The sequence below is a fragment of the Enhydra lutris genome, unplaced genomic scaffold (assembly GCF_002288905.1).
Source record: "Enhydra lutris kenyoni isolate GAN:26980312 unplaced genomic scaffold, ASM228890v2 scaffoldscaffold25, whole genome shotgun sequence".
Lineage (NCBI taxonomy): Eukaryota > Metazoa > Chordata > Mammalia > Carnivora > Mustelidae > Enhydra > Enhydra lutris.
The window spans coordinates 27,571,850-27,589,659 of record NW_019154109.1 but is presented as its reverse complement, the minus strand read 5'-3'; the positions used below and the strand labels follow the sequence as shown (position 1 = coordinate 27,589,659).

Below are 17,810 nucleotides of genomic sequence, written 5' to 3'. Positions count from 1 at the left end.
GACATGGGAAGAGGAACATCTTATTCAGCTATGATGCTGATTATCACTCTTCTAGAGTTCTTTGTATTTTTTGGATATTAATTTCTTATCAGATATATGATTGGCAATTATTTTCTCCCATTCCATAGGTAGCCCTTTTGCTCTTTTGATTATTTCCTTTGATGTGCAGAAATTTTAAATTTTGACATAATCTTGTCATGAAGATTTATTTCTAAGTTTCTTCTAGGAGTTTTGTAGTCTTTTTTTTTTTTTTAAGATCTTTTCAAAAAGATTTTATTGATTTATTTGACAGAGAGAGAGCGCACAAGCAGGGGGAGCAGCAGGCTGAGGGAGAGGGAGAAGCAGGGGACCAAGACCCGAACCAAAGGCAGACGCTTACCTGACTGAGCGATGCAGGTGCCCCTAAAGATTTTTATTTATTTATTTGAGAGAGAAAGCACAACCAGAGGGAGGAGTGGAGGGAGAGGGACAAGCCAACTCCGCGCTGAGTGTGGAGCCTAATGCTAGTCTCAATCTATGACCCTGAGATCATGACCTGAGCCAAAGTCAAGAGTCAGATGCTCAACCGACTGAACCACCCAGGTGCCCTAGGTTTTATAGTCTTACGTTTAGGTCCTTAATCAATTTTGAATTAATTTAGTACATTGTTTAAGGTAGGGATCACACTCCATTCTTTTACACGTGCATATACAGTTTTCCCAGCACCATTTGAAGAAGCTAGTTTCCCCCATTTTCCCACTGACACCCTTGTTGAAGGTCATTTAAGCATATATGTGAGGGTTTATTTCTGGGCTCTATATCCTGTTCCATTGGTCCTTGTGTCTGTAGGGAAAATACGCTGAGGTACCCAGTCATAGAATCACCACCACTTCCTGACAGCATCCAATCCAGAGCAAAGCCCTGCTTCCTTGAACTCTGTCCAAAATCACCCAATATAAGCCCAGATCCTACACAGGCATACCTGTGATATTGTGCTTAACAAGTAGTTTTTAAACAAATTGAAGGTCGTTGTCAACCCTGCACTGAGCAAGTGTATTGGCATTATTTTCCCAACAGCATTTAGCATTTGTTCACTTCACATCTCTGTCACATTTTGGCAATTCTCCCCACATTTCAAAAATTTTATTACTATTGTATTTGTTATAGTGATCTCCGATCAGTGACCTTTGATATTACTATTGTAATTGTTTTTGGGGTGCCACAAATCACACCTATAAAAGATGACAAATTTCATAAATGTTATGCATGTTCTCCCTGCTTCACAGACCAGTCATTCCCCCAGTCCCTCTCCCTCTCCATGGGCCTCCCTATCCCTGAGACACAATAATACTGAAAGCAAGCCAATTAATCATCCTACAACGGTCTCTAAATGTTCAAGTGAAAGGAAGACTCACACATGTCTCACTTTAAGGCAGAAGCTAGAAATGATTAAGTTTAGTGGGGGAGGCATGTCAAAAGCCAAAATAGGCTGAAAATTAGGCCTTTTGTACCAAACAATTAGCTAAAAATGTGAATGAAGGAAAAGTTCTTGAAGGAAATTAAAAATGCTACTTCAGTGAACATGCAAATGATAAGAAAGTGAAGCGGTTCCTGTTGGTCGTTGGTTGGAGGGTATGGGCATACGAAAACATGGGATTACTATTTTCAAAGTATATAGGACAGTATGCATCAATAAGAAAGAGATTCACATACCAATAAAAAAAAATTGGACAAAGAGAGAAAAAAAGAAAAAAATAGTCACAAGAGAAGAAATACAAGCGAATGGCTTCATAAATGTTTGTTTGCTTTTTTTTTTTTTTTTTTAAGTGTTTTACCCCAAATGCATACCGCTGATTCAGTTGGTGGGACATCATTTCAAATTTGAGTCCAGATACTCTTGTTGTCTCTTTCTGTAAAGCCTCGGCACTATAAGCCTGGAAAACCCTGTATTTGGGGTTTATCCTCTACCACCGAGTTGCAAGAGCTGGGGCCCAGACACGGGTTTAAAGGCTCCCCAGGTAGTACACATTCCTACAGTCTCCGAGGTCCTCCGAGGGAGCCCTGCGCATCTCAGGCCGGCTCGACTCAGAGGAAGGGCGTTCTAGCCAGCTGTCTGAGTACTCGATGGTAGGGCCCCTGCCAGCTCGGCCCCGGCGGCCGCCATGTTGGAGGCTCAGGGAGGGAACCATGGCTGCGAGCAGCTGGTGCATGGTCAGAGCTGCGCCAGCTCCGCCGGGCAGATGCTGGAGGTACGGCCGGGCCTGTACCTGGGTGGAGCCGCGGCCGTGGCGGAGCCGGACCACCTGAGGCAGGCGGGCATCACGGCCGTGCTGACGGTGGATTCGGAGGAGCCCGACTTCAGGTCGGGGGCTGGGATGGAGGGTCTACGGAGCCTCTTCGTGTGGGCGCTGGACAAGCCCGAGACTGACCTACTCAGCCATCTGGACCGGTGCGTGGCCTTCATCAGCCAGGCCCGCGCCGAGGGCCGCGCCGTGTTGGTGCACTGGTGAGTGGCGCGCACGTGGGACAGCCCCCCGGCTTTGCTTCCAGCCTGCCGCCGCCACCCCTTCCTCCGAGGACCCTAGGGGAGGACGAAGGGGCTGTCAGACCACCGTTCCGCGGCTGGCGAGTGTCTGAGAGAGAGGAGGGGCAGGTGGCAGGCCCCCGAGGGCGTGCTTGCTTTTATTCATGCTTGCGTCGTTGATTCATTCTGCAGCCCCCGCCCCTCCCAACCCCGAGTTGCTTTTTAGTGGGGACTTATAGGTGGCAAAGTCCCTAGACCTAAAAAGAGTCGAAAGCTTTTCACGCACCTACCCAGATGATTATAATGCAGATTAGGATGCCAGTCGTGCAGTAAAAGATATTAACAAAGATTAAGATTATTCACACTTCACCGCAAAGGCAGATTACTTTCAATGTTTTTGTTTGGGGCAGAGGATGGTTGGTGAAGGGAAATGGGGAGAGAAGAATTGGTTAGGACATGCAGGAGCCCTAAGCCATGTCCAGGGGAGAGATGGAGTAAGTTATAGCAATGCGTAAAAGAAAATCTTTATAGGTATTTGGGAATTCTTAGTAATCCTCTTTAGTTGCATTGGAGTGTAATTTATTGGAGTTTAAAATTTATTGAATCAGCCCTTTTACTGCGTGCCAGCACTTGTTTTAAATATTTACATACAGGACATAAGCTAGTGGTAAAATGGAAAGAAGCCTGGGACCAGATCTTTGGGCCCCTTAATGCCAAGAGAGGGGAGCTTTGGATTTTTTTCCAAAGCCATTATAAAATTTTTTTAATTAGTGTAATTATTTTTGAAAAGGTAATACATTTACGTGGTTCAGAATTTAAAAAGATTAAGGAAATAAATAAAGGAGTCATTCATTTCAGAGGCAAAGTGTTTTTATTTGGGTAGAAGGAGCAGACGTGAAGTGGACCTGAACTTTACCATTTATGGGAAGCTGGGCTTTTTTTTTTTTTTTTTTAATTGCTGCTGTTTGCTATTTTATTTTAAAGGTCTCTTTTTCAGTCATGCAGGAATTAGTCGTAGTGTGGCTGTGATTACTGCTTTTATGATGAAGACTGACCAGTTTACCTTTGAAAAAGCCTATGAAAATCTCCAGACCATCAAACCAGAGGCTAAGTGAGTTCTTTGTTAAAGAAATAATTCTGGTTTTTCGAAGTGATTTTATCCATTTAAAGAAAACTTAGCTTTATATTTGTCCTTATAGGATGAATGAGGGATTTGAGTGGCAACTGAAATTATACCAGGCAATGGGATATGAAGTAGATACTTCTAGTGCAATTTATAAGCAATATCGTTTACAAAAGGTTACGGAAAAGTATCCAGGTAAGTAATAATTACTAGTACTTATTGGGCCCTTTTTAGATGCTCTTTACTCTGATGCTAAAGGCTTCCAGTGTGTTATCTTACTTTTCCAGTCATCCCTTGAGACAGGTGCTATTACTTCCTTCTGAAACGGTGGTTTACCAAGAAGTAACTTGTTCAAGGTCACATGGTTTGTAAGTGGTGGGCTGGGATTTGAACTCAGGCAGTCTGTGCTCAGAGCCCAAGGGCTTCTTCACAATGCTCTCTGACCTCACCCTGATTTCTCAACGCTGGAGATTTTTATTTTTTTATTTTTATTTTTTTTAATTTCTGAGGTTAGCATTTCTTGCCTCAATTTGACATTAGCTGAATTTTGTCTGAAAATGCAGAGCTGATTGCAACAAATAGATAAATTTTAATTATCTCATGTAGAATTACAGAACTTACCTCAAGAACTCTTTGCTGTTGACCCAACCACCATTTCACAAGGATTGAAAGACGGCATTCTCTACAAATGTAGAAAGTGCAGGTAAAATATTTTCTGTCCTCTGGAGATTTTATCTTATATCAGGAGCTGAAATGTACTAAAAGTTTCATTTTCTTAAAATCTGTAGGAAGAATTTGTTCAATTGAATATTATAAAAATTTCAAATTCAAAACTACTTTTAAGAATATAAATTTTGGGGCGCTTGGGTGGCTCAGGGGGTTAATCCTCTGCCTTCAGCCCAGGTCAAGATCCCAGGTCCTGGGATCAGGCTCTCTGCTCATCAGGGAGCCTGCTTCCCCCTCTCTCTCTGCCTGCCTCTCTGCCTACTTGTGATCTCTCTCTCTGTCAAATGAATAAAATCTTAAAAAAAAAAACAAGAATATAAATTCTTAAGAGTGAAAGTAAATCAGGTTACTTGTAGAGGTTATTGAAAATTAAAGTAGCATAATCCTTTTTTATTTTGCTAAGCAACGCTGCACAATTCATCTGTTTCTTCATCCTTTTGGAGGTCATTAATGTTTTTGTTTGTTTGGGGGTTGCAGGCGATCTTTATTTCGAAGTTCTAGCATTTTGGATCATAATGAAGGAAGTGGTCCCATAGCCTTTGCCCACAAGAGAGTGACGCCATCTTTCACGCTCACCGCTGGGGGTCAGGCTCAGTGTACATCATATTTCATTGAACCTGTACAGTGGATGGAATCTTCTTTGTTGGGCGTGATGGATGGCCAGGTGAGAACACATTTTCTGCAGTTTCACTGTATCATCTATATTTTGTTGTTTCTTGCCCTCTCAACCATATTTTAACTGGTGTTTCATTCCATCATAAGTATTTTCTTATGAAGATTATATCTTTCTAGTGCAGATAAGAATCTATCAAATAAATTAAGTAAAAATCCAGCCTATCTAAAGTAGTGAACCATGTTTGGTTGAGAACTATTGGTCTATGTGAATTCCTTTTAAGGCTATTTATATTTTTTCAAATAGAAGACTAACGTAAGCTGATTAGAATGTATTTAACAAAATCAAATTTGGTAACAAGTAGGGCAAGTCGAAGATTTTAAGATTACATTTAAAGTTTCTTTCCTTCTTCTCTTTCTTTTTCTCTTTTGTTTCCTCTCTTTTCCCTGATATTTCAGCTCAGTACGTTTGCTAAGAGATTCATTTTCATTTCCTATTTATTCTTAAGAATGCAGCTCATGAGAGTATTCTGAGATGGCCACATTTCTTCTTTAGGTTTACTTAATTTAAAGATATTCTTAATCTAAGATATAATTAATATAATCTAATTATATTAATATATATCATTATATATATTAATATAATTTAAGATATAATTAGTGATTATAAAGGTTTATGGTTTGTATAAAAGTTGGTATAATGAAAATTTTATGAAAATCACTATATTTCTCTTGAAGACTACAATAACTATACAAATAGGTAAAACATACATAGTCATGTTTTATATGTGAAGAAACTTAGTTTATGTTAGTATCTTGCTTAGAAAGAGATACCTTATATTCAAACCCATGTTTTCAGACAATTCTGCTTATTGAGATATAAGCCACTTACTGTATAATTTGCCATTTAAAGTATACAGTTCAGTGGTTTTTAGAATGTTCACAGAATTTTTGCAACATCATTGTTTTCACCATTCCCAAAATAAGCGCTAGACCCGTTGCCGTCACTTCCCGCTTGTGGGGGTATCATTTGCAGCACTGGGGTTTTAATTTTGAAATCCACTTTATCTGTTTGGCTTTTTCTTTCTTTTTTTCTCCTGTGGCTTGTGCTTTTGGCTCACTGCTCTTAATTAGCCTAGAAAACATATAATATGGAGGCATTTTTGTGGAAGATACTATATCACATTTGTGCATACTTCTCTGTACACTTATTTGAATTTTCCTGTAGACCTGAAAGTGGAATCCCTGGCTTGTGGAGTGTGTACGTCTTAAATATTGCTAATATTCCACCCTGACAATAAAAATGCTTATACAACTTGGCTTTTCACTAGCATTGATTGCATGTACCCATTTTCCAATACTCTTGGCATAGTGGATATTATAAAACTGGTAACGTTTTGTCAATCTGAGAGATGAAAAATATTCATCTTAAAATGTCATCATTTGAATTTCCATGACTACTACTGAGGACCAATATTGTTATATACTTATCAGCTATTTACAGCTTTTCTGTACATTTTCTTTACATCCTTGGTCCATTTTTCTATGGATTTTGCCTTTTTCTTATTGATTTATAGGAGCTCTTTATATAGTTTAGATGTTAATGATTCCTCTAACATATTGCGAATATTTTCTCCTGTCGCTTATCTCAGGTTTGTGGTATATTTTGTCATATTGAAATTTAAGATACTGGGGCACCTGGGTGACTCAGTGGGTTAAAACCTCTGCCTTGGGCTCAGGTCATGATCCAGAGTCCTGGGATCGAGTCCCGCATCTGGCTCTCTGCTCCGGCTCTCTGCTCGGCAGGGAGCCTGCTTCAAACTCTCTCTCTGCCTGCCTCTCTGCCTACTTGTGATCTCTGTCTGTGAAATAAATAAATAAAATCTTTAAAAAAAAAAATTCAAGATACTTCTGTAATCAAATTTGGTTTCTGAGTTTTATGTCCAGAGCTTGTATCATTTAAGATTAAAAATAAGACTCCCTGACTCAGATCATGCACAAAATAACCAGCTAAATTTAAAAAATAATGCTCTAAATACATAAAATATAATTGACGTGCTAAAGGTTTTTTTTTTTTAATTAATCTATTTTACTGGAGTATCAGTTTGTTTTTAAAAAGCTGTGAATCAGGGATGCCTGGGTGGCTTAGTCGTTAAAAAGCCGTGAATCTGAGGCCTAACCTACCTGCTGTCAATCTCAATACTGATATTGACATGAGACTCCTCACATACTTTCCTGTTCTTTAGTCATGATGATCTTAGTTTGAAATATTAAACTGCAGATTGATTTAAAAGGCACACATGCCACTTCCTGAAATCTTGGGTCCTATCTCAACCTTTCTGCCCTCATACTGGGGCATAAAGACCAGATTAATCTGGTCTTTCTCCAGACTCCCAGGATACAACATGCTTCTTACACGATTATCATAGTCCACTATCTGTTTTGATAAATTGCCATTGCATTTTACCTTGCTGATTTGATCATAAACTCCTGGAAGCTAGGAGCCATATCTTAACCTGGTTTTTATTTTGTTTCATTTGTTTGTGTTATTAAGGAGAAAGGGGGAGGGGCAGAGAAAAGGGAGGAGAGATGCAGACTCCCTGCTGAGTACGGAGCCCAAGGTGGGGCTTGATTTCAGGACCCTGAGATCCTGACCTGAGCCCGAATCAAGAGTACGGTGCTTAACGGACTGTGTCTTACCTGTTTTTATATCTTCTATTGCCAGTAATAATTATTTGTCTTAGATAGAAGTGAGTGAATGAAGTAACACAGTTCCTTTATTTCAGCTTCTTTGCCCCAAATGCAATGCCAAGTTGGGTTCTTTCAATTGGTACGGTGAACAGTGCTCATGTGGTCGATGGATAACACCTGCTTTTCAAATACATAAGAATAGAGTCGATGAAATGAAGATGCTGCCAGTTTTGGGATCACAAACAAGAAAAACATGAACTTGTGACATTTTTGATAGCTTGGAAAGAAATTTGCTGATACCTGCTTCCCTTGCTTACTATCATTTGTGGCAGATTGTCTAGTTTATAGGCCATCAGCATTTCATTTGATGTGACATGGAAACTGTGCTCTGTTATTTGTTAGTCTCCTACACTATTTAAGCAGAATACTTTATTTGCAAATCAAAACTTTTAATCATGTAAATTGTACTTTATTTGATATTAAAATTTTCTATAACCCATGTTCTTTGTTTCATTTATTTTCGAGAGTTCTGATTTTTGGAGTGTTTAGTTATGTGATATTAAGGTCTGGATAGACAAAATTATTTATAAAAATTGGAAATTATCATGTTTAAATAGATTTTTATTTCTAGAAATGTAAAGCAGATTTGTTTGGACATAATTCAAAACTATTTCTCTTTAAGGGACATTAGTAAATCTACATATGTCTGGATTTTTCTTGGAAGTGTAGAAGGAAAGGCTATTAGTAAAACCTTGACTAAAATAAGCTTTTCCTGTTAATCTTTAGGAATCCCAATTATGTAAATTTTTAGAAAAGCATGTTTAAGATACATTTTGAAGTAATCTACTTAAAATGTATTAATGTTAGGTATGTTTCTAATGATAAGGAAAATACATGTGGAATAACTATATATCAATTACTTTTTTAGCCTGATAGGTTGGAGAATTGGAAAAGGTACTGTGTCCATATTAGCTTTTTAACATCTCTTTGGAAAATGGAGTTTATTTTACTCACTACTAATAATTAGAATTGGACCTAATTAGATATTTGAACATTTACATGAAATCAGAATTAGCTAGTAAAGAGAAATATAGTCCATGTTCTTAAGCCACTTTGCATATTTACATGTGAATATGTCTATAACACCAAAATGGGAGTAGTTTTAAATGGAAAGAGTGAAAATGAACCTCTTAAAAAAATACCTAAATTTTATTTATTTATTTATTTATTTTTACAGAGGGAGAGTGCCAGAGCCACTGGGGAGGTGGGGAGGGGCAGAGGGAGAGGGAGAGAGAATCAAAGCAAGCTCCGCACCGGGCACAGGTCCCAGAGCCCAGTTCCCCAGAAGGATCTCATGACCCTAAGATCATGACCTGAGATTAACCAACTGAGACACCCAGGTGCCCTACCTAGTTTATTTTTGAAATGTTGGGAGTGTTATAGGTGATTCTTGAGAACATCTTAGCATAGGGCCTGAAGCCTTTGGTAACTTCATAAAATGATTTTTCTTATGAGAAAAAATTTCTCCATTTCTTTCTTAGCTTTTGTAATATCTGTTCACTTTGCTTCATAATGTACTCTACAAGCTTTTTAAAAACAATTAGGCTGAACCATATGAATTGTGCCTTTTGTAGGTGCAGAACTGAGTAGCGAGAGTTTTGTATGGCTATCTACACTAGCATCTAACGCAGAAAATTACATAGATTTTATCTGAATTTGCAATTCTCAATTCAGTAAGTATTTACTGAGCACCTATGTGCAGATTCTAGGTGATGCAGTGAACAAACTAGATAAAACCCCTCTCTTTTTAAAGATTTTATTCATTTATTCATGAGAGAGAGGCAGAGGCAGATGAAGGATCAGGGAGCCCAAGGGGGACTTGATCCCACGACCCTGGGATCACAACCTGAGCCAAAGGCAGACACTTAACTGGCTAAGCCATCCAGGCACCCCAAAACCTGTCTTAATAATTTATATTCTGGCTGGGAGAGAGGGTACTTTTTTTTTTTTTTTTAAAGATTTTTGTTTATTTGAGAGAGAGTGCACCCAGCATGCACGTGCACAGGCACGTGGGGGGTGGGGGTGGTGAAGGGCAGAGGGAGAAGCAGACTCTGCTGAGCAGGGAGCCCCATGTGGGCTCAATCCCAGGACCCTGGGATCATGACCTGAGCCAAAGGCGGATCCTTAACTGACTGAGCCACCCAGGTACTCTGACAAGATTCCCTTTTTGAAAGATAATTGGTATTTGACAGTGGAAAACGAGTTTGGGGAAATTGACTTTTCTTTATGTAAATTTTGAAATTTTGTGAAACATCCACTAAGTAACAATTCCCAATTTAAACTCCATTAATATTTTACTTGGTGGGGCGCCTGGGTGGCTCAGTGGGTTAAGCCTCTGCCTTCAGCTCGGGTCATGATCCCAGGTCCTGGGTTCAAGCCCCACATCGGGCTTTCTGCTCAGCAGGGAGCCTGCTTCCTCCTCTCTCTCTGCCTGCCTCTCTGCCTACTTGTGATTTCTCTCTGTCAAATAAATAAATAAAATCTTTAAAAAAATATTTTACTTGGTAAATAGTAAATAGAAATGGTAAATAGAAAATCCATTATGAAGAAGAAACAAAATCTTAAAAAACAAACAAGTGGAACCCTTTTTAATATTTAAGAACATCAATTTACAACAAATGGGTTTACACATTTGTCCAAAAGAGTGATATGAACTTTGTTTCATAGGTGGTGTTTCAGGTGCAGTTAAGATAGTACTGAAGTACAAGTCTGCCTGGGCTCTGATCCTTCCGGCCCCACCTGTCTCTAGCTGCCTGGAAGGTCTTCTGCAAGCTGAGGGTCAGGCATCTCCTTCATGAAAAGGGAGTAATGTATGTTCTACTGCTCCGCCCTTTTAGTAGGGTTGTTTTAAAGGTCATTTATATAAGCCTTAAATAAAACACTTGTATAAAAGGGAGATAATAATTATATCCAGTCCGGGCAGTTGTGGGGATTTTTTTTTTAATTTTTTAATTTATTTATTTGACAGAGATCACAAGTAGACAGAGAGGCAGGCAGAGAGAGAGGAGGAAGCAGGCTCCCCGCCGAGCAGAGAGCCCGATGCGGGGCTTGATCCCAGGACTCTGGGATCATGACCTGAGCCAAAGGCAGAGGCTTTAACCCACTGAGCCACCCAGGTGCCCCGGTTGTGGGGATTTTAATGATACAATGCAGGTACAGAACGTAAAACAGTACCTAGCTAGTAGCATTTAACACGGTTCCTTAAAATAGCTGCAATTTATTGAGAATTTACCATGTGCTAGTCACTGTGCATTTAATGTGTTGTTTTTTTTTTTAAAGATTTTATTTATTTATTTGACAGAGATCACAAGTAAGCAGAAAGGCAGGCAGAGAGAGAGGAAGGGAAGCAGTTTCCCCTCCGAGCAGAGAGCCCGATGTGGAAATTGATCCCAGGACTCTGGGATCATGACCTGCGCCGAAGGCAGAGGCTTTAACCCTCTGAGCCACCCAGGCACCCCCATTTAATGTGTTTTATCTAATCCCGCAATGCTATGCAGGATAGATCCCATTATTCCCATTTTACTGGGGAAACTGAGGCTTAGAAAGATTAAGCCACTTCATCAAAGTCCTATTGCTGGCAAATGGTTGAACCTAGATTAGAATCAAGATTTGGCTTATTCCAAAATCTGAGCTTTCAACTCCGTATTCTAGGTTTGAGTTCCCTGTTTAGGACAATAGAAAAGATGTCATACTCAAAATGTGAGATTGTGAAATATAAAAGTACTGGTGAAATGCAATTTTTAACCAAGTTGTAAATATACTGGTCAGGTGCCCCCCTAGCACTTGCAGAATTCTGCAAATTGAGGCCTAGATGCTACTTGTCTTAGTACTTGAAAGTTATAAATCCAGCTACCAAACTATTAAATAAAATGTGTCATTCTCTTATCTTGACAAACGTAACTTCATGAAAATCTGGGAGACAAGGTTTGAGTTTAAAATTCTCTGACTTTAGGGAGTTCCCGACAATGTGACAATGTAGTTGGCTCCCAACCTGCAGAGCGACCTGCAGAGTCGGCCCCTTTCCCCACCCTGGGGTTCATCCACATGCCTGGTGCATATGCATACGTGAACTGCCCACCTCACATTTCTGAACTTAGTCTTGTACTCCTGGCATATGGCATTGGCACAGTTCGCCCTTGGGAAGTCAGAGGCCTGAGCAAACTTTAGAAACAGGCATGGAGCTATTCAGGCACGAGAGGCATATCTAGAAGGAGGCATGTGTTCTGGTTGGGCATATCCCCTTGGCACCATGGATTCTTACCCTGTGGGAAGAGACACTGCCAGATGCCAGAGTCGAGTCCTCTGAAGTGTGGATCTAGGCAAGGGCCTCCTTTATGTCTCTAGGCAAAACTCTCTTTCAAATTTCACTTCGCTTCCAAGGGTTTAAGTTGAAAGCAAGGTAATAAAGAAAGAAGATTCAATAACATTTGACATTTATCATTAAACACACACACACACACACACACAAACACACACACACACACACACACACAGTAACCAGAATGGAAGGAGTATATGACCAGAGTGTGTATAAAAACTACAACAACCACAGCGAATTTCTGGATGAAAATTGAAATTTTCCTTGCACTGAAATACTACAGGAAAAATCTTATCAATAGTAAAACTTTTAAAAACTTTCACATTAAAGTTGGGAACAAGGTAAAAGATGTATACTTGTGCATCTACCTTCAGTGTGGTACCAGAGGTCCTTGCTATTGCAATAAAGTAAGAAGGGGAAAAGGTTTAAGCCTTAGGAAAAAAACAGAAATCACTGATCGGTGTTGACATCTCTAAAAGGGGGATATTTAGAAATTAGGTGCCTCCTTGTATGATGCAAGGAAGTTCGTAAGAAACGTTCCTGTGAAAACAAACGAAACAAAAACCATCTAGTCAAGTTTACATTTAACTGGCAGTTTACAGGAACAAATCACCATGAAGACCCTGAGCAGTAGGAAATTCTACAGCACAAATGACAGATCCTTTAACAAAGGGCATAGGGTGACAAGGGGAAGAGGGGACTGTCCCATGAACCATATGCACCCCGATGATCCTGATTTGAGCAAACCAGCTGTAGAAAGGCATTTTGGGGAGAAAATTGAGTGTGGAATGGGTATGAGATGATATTAAGGAATTATTTTTGGTGGGTATCATAATGGTATTGTAGCTATTTTTTTAAAAAATTGGAAAAATCTTTGTCAGGATACATATTGAAGTATTTTTAGGTGAAATAACATGATACCTGGGATTTGCTTTAAAATACTCCAGGGGATGGGGCGCCTGGGTGGCTCAGTCGGTTCAGTGTCCAACTCTTGATTTCAGCTCAGGTCATGATCTCAGGGTGGTGGGATCCAGCCCTGCGTCCGGCTCCACCCTTAGTGGAGAGCGCTGGAAATTCTCTCTCTCCCTCTCCCTCTGCTCCTCCCCCTGCTTATGCTCTCTTTTTCTAAATAAATAAACAGATAAAGAAAATATTTTTAAAGATGTTTAAAAAACACTCCAGGGGGAAAAAACAAACCAAAACAAAAAATAAAATTGTTGTGGGGAGAGAAAGTAGATAAAACAAGAATGGCAAATTGTTGAAGTTAGGTGCTAGGAACAAGAGGATTGGTTAGTTTGTCTCTTGTGTGTGTTTGAAATTTTCCACATTAAAGATTAATTTTAGGGGCGCCTGGGTGGCTCAGTGGGTTAAAGCCTCTGCCTTCGGCTCAGGTCATGATCTCAGGGTCCTGGGATTGATCCCCACATCAGGCTCTCTGCTCAGCAGGGAGCCTGCTTCCCCCTTCCCTCTCTGCCTACCTCTCTGCCTACTTGTGATCTCCGTCAAATAAATAAATAAAAAAATCTTAAAAAGATTAATTTTAAAATGGTTACAGTGTTAAAATAAATTTTAAAATGTCAGTATTCTCATGCGAATTTTTCTACATAGAAAATCCTATAGAATTTACAGACAAAATATTACAGTCACACAATTCAGCAAGTTTTTGGATACAAGATTGCTGTATAAAAATCAATAGTGTTACTATACCTAAGCAATAACCAGATGGGGGGGGGGAGGAAGAATGTGAAAAACAAAACTATAAAAATATTCAAGGAAAATAAAAAAATCTCTATGACCTCAGGAGAGGGAAGGAGTTTTAAGCAAGTTACAAATGCCACAGATCATAAACAGAAGACCTGTAAATTTGACTACATTGAAATTAAAACCTAAAAGACAAACCCCTTAAAAAAGACAAGTGCAACTTGGGAGAATGTATTTGCAATATATGTATCTGTTAAATGAAGACAGTAGGCTAGCTAAAGGTGTGGGTATCATCAGAGAAAGGAAATGCAATAGGAAATTTTGTAAGAATAGACGATTCACAGAAGAGTAAGTAAGGTTTAACAAAGACGAAAAGATGCACCATCTCCTTAATTGTCAGGGAAATGTAAATTATGGTCACACCCTTCACAGGGGCAAAAAATGTGAAAGTGACCAAATCTAGTGTTGGTCAGAATGTGGAGCAAATAACTCATCGCTGCTAGCAAGGATGTAAAATGGTATAATCTGGCAAATATTAACATTCCTATTCTATGACCCAGCATATATCTTAAAGACATTCTTGCTTATATGCACAGAGACTCATACAAAGGCATATGTAACAGTAAAAATTTAAAACAATCCAAATGTCCATTAGTAGAGAAATGAAAGGAGAAATTGTGAGTTATATATATATATATATATATACACACATACACATATATGTATATATACATATATATGTATGAAAGAAGTTGCAAGTTATATATATATATATATATATATATATACATACATACACACATACACATATAGGTATACATATGTATTTCCCTACTAATGGACATTTGAATTGTGTATATATATATATGGATATATTGGATGTATATATATATATATACACACACATATATATGTATGTATTTTCAAGGAAATACCGTGTCTAACAGTTAAAACCTGAATAGATAATCAAAAAGTAATGTTGGATAAGAAAAGTGATTTGGAGAACACGAGGATGACACATTTATGTAAATTTAAAAACCCAACCCAACACTCAGTGTGCGTCATAGAAGCCATCTATGTGGAGGGAGGGAAATGAAGCAGGGGGAAAAGCAGACTTGGGTCTTATCTGCAATGTTTAATTTCTTATATTATGAAAAACCTGAAACAAAAATGGAAAACGTTAATATTTGTTAATTTTTGGTGATAGGTATGCAAATGCTTGTTTCATTATCTGCACTTTGGGGATAAAAATAAAATTTTCAAAAATTAAAAAAATCAAAACTGGCAGGAGTTCAGTCATGGTGATTTAAAAAAAAAAGCACTGAGGTACCTGGTGGATACGGAAAGAAGACTCTCGCTGGTTCTATCTTTGTCAGTTTTGGATTTGCAGTTAAGAACAGAACTGATGCATATTTCACCGGACCTGAAAACTGGTTAGCTACCTGACGGTAAAAGAGAGCATGCGGAGGTTTGTGTTGTTTTTGTTTTTTTCTGGCTCTGGGTCCCAGGGCGGCACTGACCACTGCGGATTATGCAATCAGGAGTAAACCTCCAGCCACGAGGACTTGGGTGGATTCTGGGAAGCGCTTGTTTGGTTCAGTAACTGTGGGAAAGACTCCGCTTGGTCCTAAAGCGATACGTGTTCTCAGGGCATTTGACACGCTCGCCGCTGAAAAGCCGCGAAGAGAAAGGCTGTCACACAGCGGTCTGGACGCTGTTGTGTCAAACTCGGTTCAGATTTTCAGTCGGAGCTCGTGATGTGAATTTCTTCTAAACAAAACGGAATCTTAAGTTTTAGTAACAAAGAGATCGGGAATTTCCTTATTGTAGGTTGCCTGGGGTACGCTCGCCCGGATTTCCACCCGTTACGATTTGGAAACGCAAATCTAGGAGATCGGTCTGAGCCCGGGGAGTTCATCGTTTATATTCGCCTCGCTTAAATCTGTTTAAATAAAAGTAGGCTTTCTAGAACTACACAGTGCGCGGTCCCGGTGTTTACCTCAGGTGCGGTGCTTGCGAAGACGGGCGTCTGACGAGCGCGGCACGAGAGCTTTTCTTCCACACGCTCGTGTGTACGGGCAGTTTTTACATTGATAGCAAGCGATTCTGAAATTAAATCGAATCCACTTTCTCGGGCTCTGATTTTGTTCTGCGAGAGCTACGCTGTGGTATTAAGAAAGATATCCAGCATGTTCAGAAAGGGCTCTTACTTTTCTTTTTTTAATATTATCAGTACATTCTGTTTAACCAATGTAGTGTTTTTGTGTCTGTCTTTCTCTCTCTCTCTCTTTTTTTCCTTAAACCAGCGGGACAGAAAGTGCCGAAAAGTCCTACAGGGAAGTATTTACTCGGACATTTGTTTAAACGAGCTCATCAGTGTCTCACGCTCCTCCTTTCTGATCCGCCCAAGTGCCCGGACGGTCGAGGCACTTTGTCCTCCCTCGGCCACCGTCGGCAGCGCGGTGGGCGGTATTTTGTCCGCCGGGCGCCGCCGTACGGGATCTCAGTCACCGAGTTCCAGGCCGCCGGAGCGTGGGGCTTGCGGGAGCCGGCTGGCGTTGCCGGCACCATGGAGTCGCCTCTCAGCCCGGGCCTCTCTCACCGAGCCGAGGAGGATTGGGGTGAGTGGCAGCTGCGAACGTGCCGCTGCCGGCCGTGGGGTTCTTCCTCCTGACGCGCATTTGTGGAGGCAGGTGTGGGCGAACTCTGTCCCGGGAGCCGGGGCTCGCCTGTCGCTTCCGTCCGCGGTCCTCCCTGGAAGGGTCTCGCCGAACCCGTCGGTTTCTGCCCGGGTAACAGCGAGCGTGAAATGTTGCCTGATTGGAATTATTATCGTTTTTCAGCGTTTCCGCTGGAAAAGTACGAGGTGATCATTGTGTGGGGCTGAAAAGGGCGTAGGTAAGAAGCAGAGGGCAGGAGGACTGTGACCACCCGAAGGCTCTAAGCTGTTTTCTCGGTGTGGGATGTGGGCGGTGATTGCCGCGAAGTGTGTCTGTCGGGAGTGTGTTCGTGGGAGAGAATGGGAGTGTATACAGTGATCTTCGTGTCGCAGCTGCCACTGCTGGTCCAGGCTGATGTCCATTTTGGCAGAGAACCAAAGCGCCAGACCTTGGGCCCCGACTACCTAGACCTAACGCTTGAAAACTGATGTAATCCTTACTGCCTTCCAGAGACAGCTCTAGTTGTTGTTGTTGTCGTTGTTGTTTTTAATTTTGCCTCGTGTATTTTTGTTTGGCTTTATGATCAGGAAGAGTGGAAGGCAATGCAGTGGGAATCAGAGTGGGGAAACTTCCTCATCTAGGTGTTTAGAGGAACCTTTTATTCTTCTCTTTGTTGTGGGACGTAATACTAATGCTGGTCTCGAGCTTCAGTGAGAATTTGGGATTGCATAGGTCGAGTGGGCCTGTAGTTGAGCCTATGCCATTCACCTACTTTGGAACTTGGCGGAATGACCCAGACTGATGCTCAGCTTTCGCCCTTGGACCATCATTCTGAGAAGCAAAGTGCAGTCTCAATTCTATTTATTGACCTGAAGTCCTCGTTTGACTTTCTAAGGACAGAACTTTTCTAAAATTATGTGACATGAGAAATTTATTTCAGTCCTTGGTGGATTTCCTAGCAGTTGTTGGAAAGACTGTAGACTGTCAATTTCAAGTGTGTTTTTCTGTGCCACATATAGTGGTAATGGTGATTACCCTTTATCCAGGACTTCATTTGTGTCAGGTGTGCTGCAGAGCTTCTACATGCATTATCTTCTTTAATCCTCTCAACAGCGCAAGAAGTTATTACTAATTTATAGATGAGAAAACTGAGGCTGAGGGAGAGTGGTCAGTCTTCTAGCCTGTGAGGGGCACAGGCAGGATCAGAACCAGTTTGTCTACCTCCAGAACCTGTGCTCTTAGTCATTATTCCGTAATGCTTTCCTTAATTATTTCTGCAGATGTGATTCTTCCCAGGACTTCCCCCCCCCGCCAGTTATTAATAAATCTACTTTAAAGTGTCAGGTGGTTACGGTTTTTTTCTCAGCTAGTCAGCTCTTACATTTTCATGGTATTTCTTTTTTTTTTTTTTAAGAT

The 17,810-nt window shown here is 40.4% G+C and overlaps 2 protein-coding genes across 2 annotated transcripts in view; both read left to right on the top strand.

The window, feature by feature from the left end:
- Positions 1-2,129: 2,129 nt before the first annotated feature.
- On the top strand, positions 2,130-8,151 carry LOC111151026 (dual specificity phosphatase 12). Its single transcript, XM_022508732.1, has 6 exons — positions 2,130-2,485; positions 3,501-3,614; positions 3,703-3,821; positions 4,233-4,329; positions 4,830-5,016; positions 7,751-8,151. The coding sequence occupies exons 1-6, from the start codon at positions 2,142-2,144 to the stop codon at positions 7,910-7,912; spliced, it is 1,023 nt and encodes a 340-aa protein (XP_022364440.1). The 5' UTR covers positions 2,130-2,141; the 3' UTR covers positions 7,913-8,151.
- Positions 8,152-16,243: 8,092 nt separating this feature from the next.
- LOC111151136 (activating transcription factor 6) overlaps positions 16,244-17,810 on the top strand; it is a 212,434-nt gene continuing 210,867 nt past the window's right edge. The window contains exon 1 of the mRNA XM_022508923.1: positions 16,244-16,355. Within this exon, the coding sequence (XP_022364631.1) occupies positions 16,304-16,355 (52 nt within the window). The 5' untranslated portion in view covers positions 16,244-16,303. The remainder of the gene's footprint in view (positions 16,356-17,810) is intronic.

What these genes read in the sequence shown, in the direction of transcription:
- LOC111151026 (XM_022508732.1), top strand. Translation starts at nt 2,142, where the DNA reads ATGTTGGAGGCTCAGGGAGGGAACCATGGCTGCGAGCAGCTGGTGCAT. An exon ending in ACCATCAAACCAGAGGCTAA is followed by an intron (nt 3,615 to 3,702) that starts GTGAGTTCTTTG and finishes TTGTCCTTATAG; the next exon opens with GATGAATGAGGGATTTGAGT. An exon ending in TGGGCGTGATGGATGGCCAG is followed by an intron (nt 5,017 to 7,750) that starts GTGAGAACACAT and finishes CCTTTATTTCAG; the next exon opens with CTTCTTTGCCCCAAATGCAA.